At 36.0% G+C, this 14903-nt stretch overlaps 2 protein-coding genes across 2 annotated transcripts in view; one reads left to right on the forward strand and one right to left on the reverse strand.

Annotated features, from left to right (window-relative positions):
- Positions 1-358: 358 nt before the first annotated feature.
- GPRC5B (G protein-coupled receptor class C group 5 member B) lies at positions 359-10625 on the forward strand. The gene is made up of 3 exons (XM_085302310.1): positions 359-1379; positions 5374-5486; positions 6936-10625. The coding sequence occupies exons 1-3, from the start codon at positions 374-376 to the stop codon at positions 6978-6980; spliced, it is 1164 nt and encodes a 387-aa protein (XP_085158436.1). The 5' UTR covers positions 359-373; the 3' UTR covers positions 6981-10625.
- IQCK (IQ motif containing K) overlaps positions 10524-14903 on the reverse strand; it is a 42387-nt gene continuing 38007 nt past the window's right edge. Inside the window, exon 9 of the mRNA XM_085302322.1 lies at positions 10524-12202. Within this exon, the coding sequence (XP_085158448.1) occupies positions 12174-12202 (29 nt within the window). The 3' untranslated portion in view covers positions 10524-12173. The remainder of the gene's footprint in view (positions 12203-14903) is intronic.

Below are 14903 nucleotides of genomic sequence, written 5' to 3' on the forward strand. Positions count from 1 at the left end.
TTACAAGATGATATTTCATTTCTTCTGGTTGGAGTAAATAATGTTTTAGAATATTTGCAGGGCAGTGTTTGGAAATGTTATTTTCAATCTGTGCAAACATAAAAATTAACCAGTTTGCATTGCAAGTACAAGAGGCAAAAGTAGCCTTCCTGGAGGGCAGCAAAGGGGAATAGGAGTAGAAAATCCAATTGGGAAAAAAAAAAAAAAAAAAAAAAAAAAAAAAAAAAAAGAAAAAAAAAAAAAAAAAAAAAAAAAAGAGTAAACAAGCTATTGAAACAAGCCACTTGCTTAAGCTGTACTTCCAATTGATGTGAAATCTTCCAGAATGAACTGTAGCTAAACCAACAAATATTTTATTGTCTCAGACAGAAAAATGAAAACCTACCCAGCCATTGGTTTCTTCCTCCTCTTCGTGATCAGCTATGGCTCTTCTGAAAACTCGAGCACGTCCAGAGGGTGCGGACTGGATCTCCTCCCTCAGTACGTTTACCTGTGTGACCTGGATGCCATCTGGGGAATAGTACTGGAGGCAGTTGCAGGAGCAGGTGTGCTGACCACACTGCTGCTGATGCTGATTTTGCTAGTGAGGTTGCCCTTCATAAAGGACAAAGAAAAGAAAAGCCCGCTGGGAATGCATTTCCTCTTTCTTTTGGGGACTCTAGGACTGTTTGGGCTGACGTTTGCTTTCATCATACAAGAAGATGAAACGGTGTGTTCAACTCGAAGATTTCTATGGGGAGTTATCTTTGCTTTGTGCTTCTCGTGCTTGCTAGCTCAAGCCTGGAGACTTCGTAGACTAGTTCGACATGGGAAAAGTCCATCTGGCTGGCATCTAGCTGGTGTGGCAATCTGCCTGATGCTCGTTCAAGTCATTATTGCAACTGAGTGGTTAATACTGACAGTTGTGAGAGATAACAAGCTGGCCTGCAATTATGAACCAATGGATTTTGCTATGGCTTTGATTTACGTTATGTTCCTGATGGTATTCACCATGGGATTTTCTCTTTTCACTCTTTGTGGAAAGTTTAAGAAATGGAAGAAAAATGGAGTATGCCTCATTATAACACTCTTTTTTTCCATTCTGATTTGGGTAGCCTGGATGACTATGTACCTCTTTGGTAATGCTGAACTGAAGAGAAAAGACAAATGGAGTGATCCCACTCTTGCTATTGCACTGGTGTCCAGTGGTTGGGTGTTTGTTATTTTTCATGCTATACCAGAGGTCCACTGTACCATCCTTCCATCACAACAGGAAAACACACCCAATTATTTTGATACTTCACAGCCAAGGATGCGTGAAACTGCTTTTGAGGAAGATATACAGCTTCCTCGGAGTTACATGGAAAATAAAGCCTTTTCAATGGATGAACATAATGCAGGTAAGAATTTACTCTGTAGAGAACGATATATATATATATATATATATATATATATATATATATATTTTGTAGTAGTAGTAGAGAAAAACATCTGTACAAGATTTTTTCAGGTTCCTTACAAGGCTCCTTACAAATGCAGTATTTTGAATGCTACACAATCCCTTTTAAATTGTTCATTAAGAAAATATCTTAGTGGAAAAAAAGAGAGAAAGAAAATGTAATGCAGAAAATACATATGTTTGGGTGAAGTGATTTGTTGAGTTTTGGTCTTTTTCATTGGAAAACTGAACAATTTCAAGTACAAAGCCAACACAAGCAGAAAACATTTGTGATCAATTATTGAAAAGGCCACCAAGAACTGGTTACTTAAGACATCCAAACCATAGCTGAAAGTTGAACACATATCAGAAAATATACAGGGATGCTTATGTGACCACAGGAAGGACTTGCCTAATGTTGTTCTGTAGCGTAGGCTGCATTTTGGTGGTGTATCTCATGACTGGATAAACAATTTTTTAAGTGATCTGCTTATTCACTGTAATTGAAAAAAGAACTTGGGTATCCCAGCCAATAGCTGCCTCATTGCTTTGGCAGCCCCCAAAGGCGGCTGCTGCAGCTGAATGGATGCAGAGCAGACACGGAGGAAAGCAACACTCCTGTTTGTGACAATGTGGGGTCAGGAAGACCTTTTCTCACTGAACGTATTAATGGGAACTTTAAAGGCCTCCTTGTACAGAAGCTTTGAACAGAAATGAGTTAGGATCATGGGGGTACCTACCAAGGGCAATGGTAACACAAACAAGAATCTTGTGGGTAAAAGAATGGCTGTTTATTACTGATGTTCCAGAGAAGTAGAGACAGCTTCATCATTAACTATAAAAGCACTCTTTTTTTTCTCTACTGCATCTCTATTAAATTAATTTCATTCTAACTGCAGTGATTTCAGTGGAGTTATTTCTGACTAAGGCAGATCTAAGAACAAAATTGGATCATTCACTCTATTATTTTCATTCATGCATACATGAATGAATACCTACATAAAAGAAGGACTGGAGTCTCTTTTTGATCTAATCACTTTAGTGATTTTTTAGTGAAATGGATAGAGGTATRATCCCTATATCCCATTACAGTATTTACTATAGAGTAATTTATGATGTTGCTTTAATCTAATATTGTATTTGCAATACAATATAAAACAGATTTTCTTGTCTGGTATCCTTATTAGTATTTATCATAATGAATGCATGTCACTTCTATTCCTTTGGCATGTGGAAGAAGGATAAATATATTTTTAATAAATCATAACAGATACTTTACACTTTCAATTCATTATTATTTTGCAGTTGTTTTTTAAGTTAAATACAGACATATGACAACAGAGTTTGGAGGCAACACTTACTAGAATGGTAGAGACTTACTTAAAATAAATACAAGTAATAATATTCAAGTCACATACTATGCCTGCTGAATCATTAATGGAAGTCAAATCACTGCATTGATGGTTGTCAGTGGCTAAGCACCTGGTATCTATTAGTAATTGGCTCTCTGCAAGTATCTAGAGAATTGTCTCTTCTTTATTTTTTTTTAATTTGGTTCAAAAATTCATGGTTCAGAGTTCAGAAATTAAAAAATGATACTTTTTCAATTATGCATAAGAATTATGTTTAGTATGAGATTTATTCACTCTCAAGTCTTGGATGACTTGATAACCAGAAATCACCTTTYGGTTCCCTGACTGTAATATTYGTTTTAGTAAATAGTTAGCTTTAARTAGAAAAAATGTTTGGATAAATCTATTTTCCATTTATTCACTATGTATTAAGTGGTTTTGCTTATCTTTTTTTGTTTGAGACAGCATTTTAAGACTATAAAATATAGTTTCAAATAAGCACGTGTTCTCCTAATATTTGTTTCTTAGCAAAATATAGCTCCAAGTTATATGTAACAGCAAGAGCTGTCCTACTCCAGGAATATAATAAATTAAATAATTTTAAAGTCAGGTATTTAAGCATCATTATTAAAATCTGGATTTTTAATAATCTGATGACAGATATCTTGAAGTATCTRCTTACAAGAGTTATTTTCATACCTGTGCATTGTATAAAATTTCAGTAAAGTATTTAAAATACTGCAAAAAGGSTAACTTAAATTATTTCTCCATATTGTCTGTAAATGCAAAGGACAGTAATAGGGCAAATTTTCCAAGGCAAATAGAATTTGCTTATACATAGAAAATAAGGGTATGAAAGGTAAAGTACTAGAGCTGTCAAGAAATCCAAGCCTAAGAGACTCCGGTACTGAATATCATTAATAAATTTTAGTACAAGTCATCCTCTGAGCAAATGCCTTAAACAGAGCTAATAAAATCTAAAATATGTCTTAAAAAGAGACTCTCATGTTAAAACAATTCTAGAACCTACTTGCAATAACAGGGAAAAAAAGCTCAGCAATGTGAAATTGGATTTACCGTTCCTTTAAGATAATTTAAAAATGACAAAATGACCATGTAAATTATATAGTAAAATGCATATGTAAATATTTAGGTTAATATATATATTACGAAGTTTTTTTGTGTGTGTTATCAATACCAGTGTAATTATTTGTTCAACCTACAGTAAGAAGGCAAACTATAAAGACGGAAAACTTTTGACCCTGAGATGGTTAAAAAGAACAATAAAAAAGCTAATTTAGCATAGAGGTTTATCTTGTTCTCCAAGTGTTCTGTAAAGAAAAAAAAAAGATTTAAAAACACAGAGCAACTAAGGTTACATATGTATGTGAAGTAAACCAGTGGAACAATGGAACATATGCTGGGCTGGATTTCTAAATATCTGTGCTAAATCAATACAGCTCTGTATCTGTGCACRGCCCCCAGTGAGAGGCATAATGGGGGACAGAGGACAGCATATGGCAGGAGGATCCATTTAGATCTTGTTGTACACAGTGCAACAATACTAAATCCCTGCTTTGATAAAGTCTATGATGAACTTTTTGTAAACCTCAAATGCTCTAGAATTTCAGCCACAGAGTGCAGAACTGTAATTTGAATTAAACCTAAGAGAAATTCTTGCCCCAGGTGTCTGAAGTAGGCATGTTTCTATTTACCAGTCCACAGATCCGTATTTCCCTGATATGGAATTGTAAGCACTCAAGTTGCATGTATAAATGAGATTTCTTAGCTGGCAAGGTATGAATTCAGTGAAGCCATTCTTTACCCTTAAAGTAAAAGAAAGTAGRCATCCATTCCGTGGTTTCAGAGAGAAAGAAGCAAATCCTTAACTGCATCTCTCCCATTCAGAACATGCATTTGGAATCCAAACTTGCTCTGAAGTTAATGGAGGCTGACGTATTTCTGGTACAAACATTCAGAAGGACAGTATCTTCCCTTTTGCTTCAATCAATTTCCATCTTTAAGCCAGTCAAGAGGAATGTTTACTTCAYATTTTTAGTTTCTGAGAGTAAACATAATCTGAAACATCTGGAAAATCCTCATACACTAGTAATGCTGAAGTAATGCTCAGGGGGGTTGTGAGTATGCTTACTGGCTCAAGCAGTATTTTGGATCCCAGTCCTCTGAATCTGACAGAAAGCAAAATGTAGTATCATTTTACTTAACCCCACAATATCCTGATTGATACAGTAGGCATTACATAAAATATATTGTGCAAGATGCATCAAAGGCTCAATGACTGGAGACATTTAACTYCTCTTGAAATGTGAGTAAGAAAATTTAAAAATTTTGGCTCTGAGGCATTTTTTCCCTTTCTATAATATACAGTTAATTTTATGTAGAATTCATTCCTTTAAGATCCAACTCTGTAAGAAAAGTTGCTGTTCAAAGGCAAATTGAAAACTCATAAGGCAGCATAAAAGTTATAATCAGTGGTGAAGTTCCCACTGACTAAACTAGAAGCTAGATATATTTTGTGATTTTTAAAGGAGATACAGAGTATTAATTGTGTTCATAAGAACAATCTCTCTCTTTTAAATGCAGCATTAAGAACGGCAGGATTTCGAAACGGCAGTTTGGGAAGCCGACCTAGTGCTCCTTTTAGAAGCAATGTTTATCAGCCAACTGAGATGGCAGTTGTGCTAAATGGTGGGACTGTAAGTATCAAAATGCAATGATTTAAGAAATCTCTGACACGTACTGAACCACTTCTACACAACCACATAAAACCACTACTAATTGAAAACCTTAACCATTTAGCTTATCTGTAGCAGGAGGGAAAGCTATAAATGAAAACTCTGGCGCAAGTATGCATGTAATGCTTCCCTTCCTATCTAGAAAAGATGCAATTATAAAATATTTTGCATTTCCTTACTTGCCTCTTCAGATTTTGCAGTGTAACTTCAGTTAATCAAGTTCTTTGGTGACTGTACATATACAGAGCCCTTTTGAATTAAATTTATGTTAAGGTTGCTAGTATAACTATTAAGTGGCACAATTTCTAACCATTTTTTTCCCAAGATTCTGCAGTGACACAAATGTATACCGGCCAGCACATTACTTTAAATAAGAATTATTGTTGCAGATTGTGGTGGTCTTTCACATATCTTCAATTTTCTTGTCAAATGTATGTATGTAATTCGTTATAAGTAAGTTACAGATGTATACTCCTCTGGGAAAGAGATTCATGAAAGGAGAATACAGAATATTTTAATGTTAATACAAGTAATTTTTTCCTTTCTCAGACAGCAGTTTGGCATGCCACTATTTAATAGACCTCTTTCTGAAGCCTAGTCATTGATTGTAAGAATGGCTTAGAGATCTGATGCCAAACATTTTTTTTTTTTTGCATGATACGTATAACTTACACTTGAAGAAATTGCATATAGCATTATACTGTTAAAAAAGAATTTTTCATCCCCATAATCTTCATGCATACCAACATGCTTCTTAAAAAGCTACCCATGAGCCAGTTTATACTCATGTAAGTTAGCTTTTCTTTATTTTAAATCATAAGCTGATTCCATAACTCAATCTCAACATTCAAAACAAAGTAATGTATTCTGATTGCAGATCTCTTTTTGTTTGTAAGTAAGTAAAGTTTTTGTTTGTTTTAGTGAACAAGAGGGGCCTAGTCATAAGGATTCTCCTTCTGTGGGTAATACAGTGGATGGCATCAACTGGAATAAAATGAAAAAGCTTGTGCTTTGCTTTCAGTAATGAATAGCATCCTTTTGATGCTTGGATTAATCTATGCCTATGTTTTCTGATACCAGAACAAGCAGCTCACAGAAAAGGCAGTTTAAGGATGAGAAGCTAGAGAATTTGGAGGGGGACTTGGGGGAAAAGGAGCAGTGGTTTTTTGAGGTAGACATATAGCTTACTGCAGCACACTGGAGAATAAATGAGAGATTACTGTGCATATATGCTCATGCTTTTTACCTATGTTCAGGTGAATGTATGGTATGAGTTGAAGATGAGTTACACTGTATTGTTTTGCTCTTGAAAAATTGGCTCTAAAGCTGTCATGTACATGTAGCATGGTAACACTGTTYTTCTGAACAGACTACATCTCTTAGTTATGGGTTTATTATCCTTATTTCCAGATACCAACTGCTCCACCAAGTTACACTGGACGACACCTCTGGTGAAAGGCTGTAGGCTCTAGAAAATAAGAATCTTTGTTACAGATTTTGCTTCCTGGCAGTGTGTCTTTGAGGGAGGAATCCATAACAGTACCAGAACAAAGCAACAAAACATCTAGGAGCTTTCGAAATCCTACAGAGGATTTTATGTAAATGTGAACATCACTTTACCAATAAGCTAAATACAAAAACAAAAYTGTAAAACTAAAGCTGAATCTAATTTAAACTAGAAGTAGGCACACTTTAGAATGGAAGAGGGGATCTTGTATTCTGAAATGTAAGATATACTCTGTCTGTAACTAGTGTGCGAGACAAGCCTTTTTCTGTTGTTGGTTGCCCATTGCTTGCAAAATACCCTCCTCTCACCTAAATTTAATTCATGTTGTCACAAGAGATTGCCACTACAATGTGAAAACATGCAGGATTTATTTCCCTTTTGCTCCTTTTCCCTTCATTTCAAATATCATGCAAAGTACCTTGCTTGCTTCATTATCTAGCTGTAGGGTAACATCATTTAGTATCACATGTAGTTAAGCATTGTCACTCTGTGGCAACTAAATTACCATTACACTGTACATTGATATTCTCCTCTCTTTAAAAAGACCACGTATGAAATGCAGTTCTGGAGAGATGAAATATCTAAGCATGTTTCATGCGAGTTATGGAGCTTCTTGAGGCAGAGAGAAAAAGCGTAGGTGCAGCRGAGTCAGAGCTCCTCAGCAGCGTGGAATCAGTTTCCCTGTTAGCCCAGCGGCAGCCCGGGGTGCAAGCGAAGAGCTGTGCATTCTCAGTGCTCCTGCAGATGAAGCTGTTAAATGAAACTTTGGAGGGATATACTTTTGCAAAGACTTAGCTGGGGAGAAAACGTGACTTGAGTTTGCCAGAAGGTCTCTGTGATGGTGGATTGAAGGAAACCTGCTGTGCTGCAGAGGACAGGTTGTTCTGCTAGGCTGGTCTTGCCGAGGAGGAAAGCGGTGGCAGCTGAACAGTACTGATCGCCTTTCAGGAGGGACTCAGCAGCGTATAGGATCAAGCCCTCTGTTTCTCATCCCTGTTCACATGAGTAGTCCCACTGACTGCAGTTGTTTGTGCATTTCAATGTGGTTGTGCGTTTTAGTGCCTAGCTAGCAGAATCTCCATTCTGGAGATGGTTTGTTGTTATTTTATGCTTTTAAGGTGGTTTCTCCCCTACTCCTCCCTGCCTTTCCACTCCTCTGAGTTGATAGAAGGCAGACTTTCTCAAAGYTTTTGATCTTTGCTTTTTCAGTTATTTAAAAGGTTCCCATTGCCCATTATTTGTGCCATGTTTTTCATTATGTTTAAGTAAAYCATTCCTTTATTTAACATTTAATACATATCAGACACTGAAAACATCATTGTATCTTCACTGTTTTGCCAATGTTAATCTTAGCTTTCCTCAATACTAAAAGCAAATTGTTTTTACTTGAGGGCATAGGAAACATATAAGGATTAAACTTTGCATATGCTGTAATAAAAATATATATTTTCAAACTAAAAAATATAACGTACAAATAACTGAATAGCTTAAGAGCTTCTCAGAAAGGAGTTAATTTCTGTATTCTGCAAAAGAAAGACAAGCTTTTTATTTTAAGGAGTCTTCCTGGTTCTTCACATACCTCCATTTCTACCGAATTAGGAACCGAGTCCTGCAGACCTGTACTCCCATGAGTAGTCCCATGAACTTTAGCAGGTCTACATACAGGCGGTACAAAAGCTGCAAGACCAGTCCCTAAGTGTTGCACACAGATATGTATGTGTATATATATATAGATGAAAAAATATATTTTGCCATTCTTGCCATGATCATCTTATAGGGTTTTATTTCAAACCCCTTCTCTTCCAGAAGCAATATTTTTCTGTCATGCATGATTAAAGGAGCATGTTAGCTCCATGTACACTCTGCCTTCCCTGTTCAAGGCAAAGGAAGCATGTGCTTGTTTCAAGGATTTTATTTTTTTATTTTGTGTGTGTGTGTGTGTGTGTGTGTGTGTGTGTGTGTGTCTGTAAGTAGATAGTCTAGGAAACCAAGTAGGTAGTGGTTCACCTACTACCAAGGTAGTGGTGGATCTTGCATGCTATCCAGTGACTTAGAAATACATTTTGCGTGTTAAAAACAGAGTTTTTATCAAATAAGGTAGTATTTATGATAATGATAGTTACCCAGAAGTTGCATCATTTGGAACAATATAAAACCTATCGATCATCGCTTGCCTGCAGAAGCTTGTTTTTAAAATAAATGAATAAAGTCTCAAAAAACTATTGTAAAAAACATATAAGATGACCATGGCATAAATGGTAGGACAGTTTTCTTTTAAAAGATTTATYATACTGCAGCTGAGATTTATGAATTATAATACACATTTTACAGACGTTGGACAAAATCTGTACAAGACATAGTTACCTTAAGAAATGTTTGTTCTTTTTCTAGATGTGACTGAATTGATAAATAGAGTTCCCAATCCTACTCTTAATAAAGCTAATTGGAATTAGAGGCCTTATGCAAAGACATGGCCAGATCCTGAAAACTCTTGCTTATGTGGCTAGTATCACTGGGTAGTCATGTGGACTATTCACAGAATTGAAAATTAGCAGGATTGGGCTTAATTTGTGGTGGTGAAGGTGTGACAATAGATTAGGAGGGTCTTTATTTTACAATTTCATACAATTAGTAATAGGCAACTTTTTTGTTAGTCACTAGTCTGTGATGTAAAATGCCCCAAATAAAAACATAACTGAAGAAAGGCACTTTTATGTTAACTTATATTTTTGTTACAGTAAACAAATTGTTTACTTTTGCCTTTTATGAAAGTTATCTAGAATGTAGAGCATCTGTGAACAACATAAATAAGTGTAAGCACAAGCCTTTCACAATTCAGTTAAATGTAATTAGTTTTTATGCTATAAAAGCTACTGTGTTGTCCCTTGATGATCATTTGCTCATGGTATATCCATATGGGAAAAATTAAATACTAATGCTTCTGAAAATGTTATTACCAAAACAAATTTTTACAATAACTGGCTTTTGCTCAATGGCTAGAAAAAGAGTTCAGAGCCATACTTCACAGACCCTGTCCTGCTTTTAGGAGAGTTCAAGGTCTTTGGCACATGCCAGAAAACATGTAGCATCTTGCAGAGTGGCACTCTCAATACAAACAGTTGTTTCTATAAATAAGGTACAAGAAGTATTATAGAATTAGCTGGTTTTGTTTTTAGTGTAAACACAGGCATCTGGTTGGCTTTGTTTGAGCTCGATGCCGTGGGACTAACCAAAGGCTGTGCAAAAGGGAGCAYTGTAGCTTTTATAATAAAATAATTGGACTATTCTACCAGCTTACAGGATTACAAAGCAGGTGCTTTTTATTAATTGATGAGAGCTAAAGCTCATTTTTGATAGATAATATATATTTATTAAATGTATTAATGTGTGTTTTATAACGTACCCCTTTTTCCGCTGATTGTTGCATACTGGTATATTAAGTACATCTTTGAAGGATTTTCAAGACAATCAATGTGTACCCTGATGACTGTACATAAGTATACAAAACTACAAAGGTTGTAAAGCATGGGCAAATGTTTTATTTTCAAAATGCTGTTCTTAACGAGAATAAAGGCTTTACTATTTACTTACAATGTTTGTGTTAAGTTGGTGTTAAAATCGACATAAAATTTTTCCCCTCCAGAAAACTGTTAATGGTACAGACAGCATTATTCCACAGTGACACTGTGAGTGCAGTTCTGCCAGCTAAGCTAAATTGAACTGAAGGATACTGCCTCCTATAGGCTAGGGCCGCATTTCACCACCTTTGGCCGTATTCCCATACTTCTTGCTACCAGCTCTGGCACTTTCCAGACCCATGGTGAGCCAGTCAAGGAGCTGAGAGGTCAAACTCTTTAACACTACAAGTAAATGGCTTTTTTCAGTGGCTTCCTGAACTGTCTCAGTATCTGGGCAGACAATGGCTACTGCTGTAAAAGGAAGGGGATAGGACCAGGCAGATGGAGCTGAAGAATTAAGGACCTTGGCAACCTTGACATTTTATGAGACTGTTTTCATATGGTTCAGTTTTCCGGATCTGGTTCAACAGCCAGCATCACAAATTGCTGTACCAGAACAACTAAGGGGTAGGTACCAGTATAACAATGAAGACAAAGTCTCTATAAGTCATGGAAGAAATGCATGTTGAACAACAGCAGAAGTTAGATGGTATTCATGTTTTACCATGTTTTATTCAAATCAACTAGACCTTTGTTGGACTTATTTGCAGATCTAATAATAATTCTATAGATCTCTAACTGGGAAATTCAAAACACCTAAATAGAGCTATGTTTCATAGGACTGAATATAGAATAATGCGGGGTCCTTAATCAGAGGGCCAAATCTTTGGTTGGTTGGTTGGTTTTTTTTTCCTTTTTTTTTCTTTTTTTTTTTTTTTTTGCCTCTTACATAAGTAAGTACTCCTATGCAAGACTGTGGAAAATGCTATTCTGGGGTCTTAATTTTACACTTTCTTTGCACATGAATTAAGTGACTTTTTGTGAAAGGCCCTTTGAGTTTTTTCCCTTGCAGAACTGCAGAGCACCCATCGCTTTCATTGCTTTCAGTGGAAACTGCAAAGACACAGCTATTTTGAAAATTAGACTATTATGAACACAGCTTGAAGTGGTACAAATTGTCACAGGTCTGCAAAAGTGAATGAAGCTACTCTAGTTTATACCAACTGAAGATTTTTGCCTTAGCTTTAACACTTAGCCTGCATGTAGGTGCAACCTCATTTATTTCATCTGGAATTTTGTGTCCATCAGAAACTTAGATCTAAGTACTCAGGAACACCAGATGAATATGGATGTGAAGTTTTTGGCCAAGCACMGACAGTATCTTGTCTGTTTTAACAGAATTGTCCTCACTTACRTTAGATAGAATTTGTCTTGGCAGGCTGTTTCCTTATGTAATCTCACTTTGATTTACAACACCTCACATGTTAATGTAAAACTGTAATGTTAAGAGTGTTTCTAAATTAATATCACACAGAGTTCAGTCCATGACCTCTGTGTTTTGTGGTGATGGTGAGAGAACTAAAAGAGAGATTTAAAAGAGACAATTTTCCTTCACCTTAATGCACAGATGCAGAATCAAGACTTACATTCTGGTTTAAAACTTGGTGAATGATTTGGTGTAGGTTATTCTGAATCTTCTAATTTGCTTCCCACTGCAACCATAAAAACAAAACATCAAATGCTTACTTTTTCATTTCTATGGATGTTTTGGAAAGTTAAGTACCCATACTTCCACCCAACCCCAAAGACATATTTCTAATGTGTGGCATTTTTTGTTCTGACAACCTCAGCCCTCATATGCTTGTACACAACTCTCATTGCCATCTGTGGGAGTGGTGCATGTGTAGCTGAGAGCAGGGTTGTTTGCCAGTAAGAAGTCATTGGACTGTTCACTTGATGTTCAAAAGAATGAAAGCAGCTCTTTGAGTTTTTTTGCTTTGAAGATTTTCAATTAAAAATTAGTGATGATTGAAGTCATACAATTCACCTAATATATAAATATATTTTTTGTCACTCCAGACAACAAGCAAGGTCAATGAAGAATAGTTTTTCTATGCCTCAGTGGAAAGAAGAATGTTATCCATGTGATTGCAGAAGGTCTGCCAAATGGGAAAATCAGTCAAACAAAGAGCACAGGGTTGCTTGCTGGAGTAAACAATCCTAAATGAACAAAAGCGCCACATAAAAGTAAAATGTCCCACCCCCCAGTGAAAGCTGTTTTTCAAAGCTCTATATTCTTTCAGAGCGCTCTAATACAGATTAGCCTAATGTTTTTCTTCTGCTGATACAATAGTCTAGCTCCCCAGTCCATTTCTATGATTTCAGCTGTCATATTGTGTTGTTCTTAATATTTTACAAACTGCCTTTTAACCTATAAAGATAAAAATATGTTTCTCTACCCCCTACACTTCAGATGATGTTTGTGTATTATACATCTTTCAAGTAAAGAAAGTTTATTGGGAAGCTTTATATATAAAGGTTATGTTGGTCGCAAACAAAACAAAACACCTATTTACAGTTATCTTTGCTATCTACAGTTACAGTATACAGTTATAGTTACCTTTCTGAGGCATGCCACTGAAAACAACAAACAAAAACCCCCTTGGTAGGTAGCAAGATACCAGGCCACAACAGGCCCATGTTTTAATTCAAGGTGTTTGATGTGCTACCAATCTGAAAGACCTCAACTTGCAGAAAACATACCAGAAAAATGATGTATGGTAGTGAGATAGCACTGATGCAATCTTAGAAAGCCAAAATATGATGAAGGTGGCAGGATATGGCCTGTGTTCTATAGTGGTCAAGGCAACAGGTGCCAGTTGGTACAAGACCTTTCTGGATGTTAGGGCTTTGTTTTTATAGCTGATAAGGAGGAAAAAAAAATACTAAATTAAATGCCCTACATGGCATTTAATGGTACATGAATGTACCATATAGAAAAATAGTAACTATTGGGTAGAATTTTATGTAATATTCCATGGTGTGATGAGATTGGTCTTTGCCAGTGTTTCCTAAAAACTTTCACATTGTTCCAGATTAGAATTAGCAGGTGTTTCAGGTAGCTGCTAGCAGTGCTTTTAGTCAGAAGCATTCATACCTCATCATAACCTGTGTTACTTAAGCATAATATTTTCAAATCACATCACACTAAACAGGAAGCACAGGTTGTCAACATGAATCTGGATTTCAGGCATTTATTTAGATAGCTTTGGACATACACTTGCTTCTTAGGCAGAGAGAAAAATAAGATGTCCTCAGGATTCACATATGATAGAAAGATGGAGAAAGACTGAATGACTAAGTCTTTTCACTAGAAACTTCCATGGGAAAAATGTTACATCTCAAAGTGAACTAGCTTGCATTTATTATTTTGAAAGATCTAAGCAATATGTTTAACTAGTGTATCAACATAGCTTCCATTAAGTTTAGAACAGCTCACACTAGCTGATAATCCAGCCCATTTTTTTTTCAGACAACACAGATCTAAAAGGAATGAAGTGTAAATGTCAACATGAGCAACTTGCTTACAAACATGCCATTCATATGCTGAATTTTACCCACTTAAGTCTTGAGTGTCCTGCCATTGTATTCAATAGGACCGAGAGCAAGATTCATTTCTGTTTTCAACAAAAAGAGAACTTCTAAGGTGCATTTCTACCATCACTTTTCAGGATGTAACATGAGTGATCTAAATGTGCAACTCTTTAAGGCAAATAATCCCTACCACAATAGTACTTAGAACAGTCTCGTAACTTCTGGAAGACTTACTGATAATGCTTATTRTTTGAAGCTGACAAATAGTATAGGACATGTCACTTATTTCCAGTTTTATGGTTGACTGCACAGATTTTATGCTTTCTGCTGTCAGGACAGTTGTTAGTACTGCATTCCAGTCTCACAGTCAATTTTAACAATTCTTATTTTAAAATACAGAGTGAATCTCATTAAGCTATGCTTTAGTCACATGTATGTTATAAATCACAGGACACAATAACCATTACCATAATAATAAGCACTAGTGGAGATGGCACTTCCGTCCTTAGATGTGAAGTGAGGGCCTCTATGAAAACGCTATCAGAACAGGTACTCTGTAATTTTTCATTTCTTACTCTTTTTATAAAAAAATTATCCATTAGTTAGTCTGCCATTTTCCTTATAAAGAAGCTCATTTTACATAGCTTATCATATATGTGCTGCAGTGCTTAGACACAGATGATTGCTGAGGGAAGTACAGGCTCTAAATGTATTTGGATTTACTGTTTCAGTCAGCTCCTGGGGGTGAAGTACTCAAAAAAGCTGCGAAATTCCTATTAGACATCTGAGGATTGCATGGTTAGGCCTTTGTCCTATTTA

Source organism: Rhea americana, unplaced genomic scaffold, assembly GCF_003343005.1.
Source record: "Rhea americana isolate MKP2758 unplaced genomic scaffold, rheAme1 scaffold_10, whole genome shotgun sequence".
NCBI classification, from domain to species: domain Eukaryota; kingdom Metazoa; phylum Chordata; class Aves; order Rheiformes; family Rheidae; genus Rhea; species Rhea americana.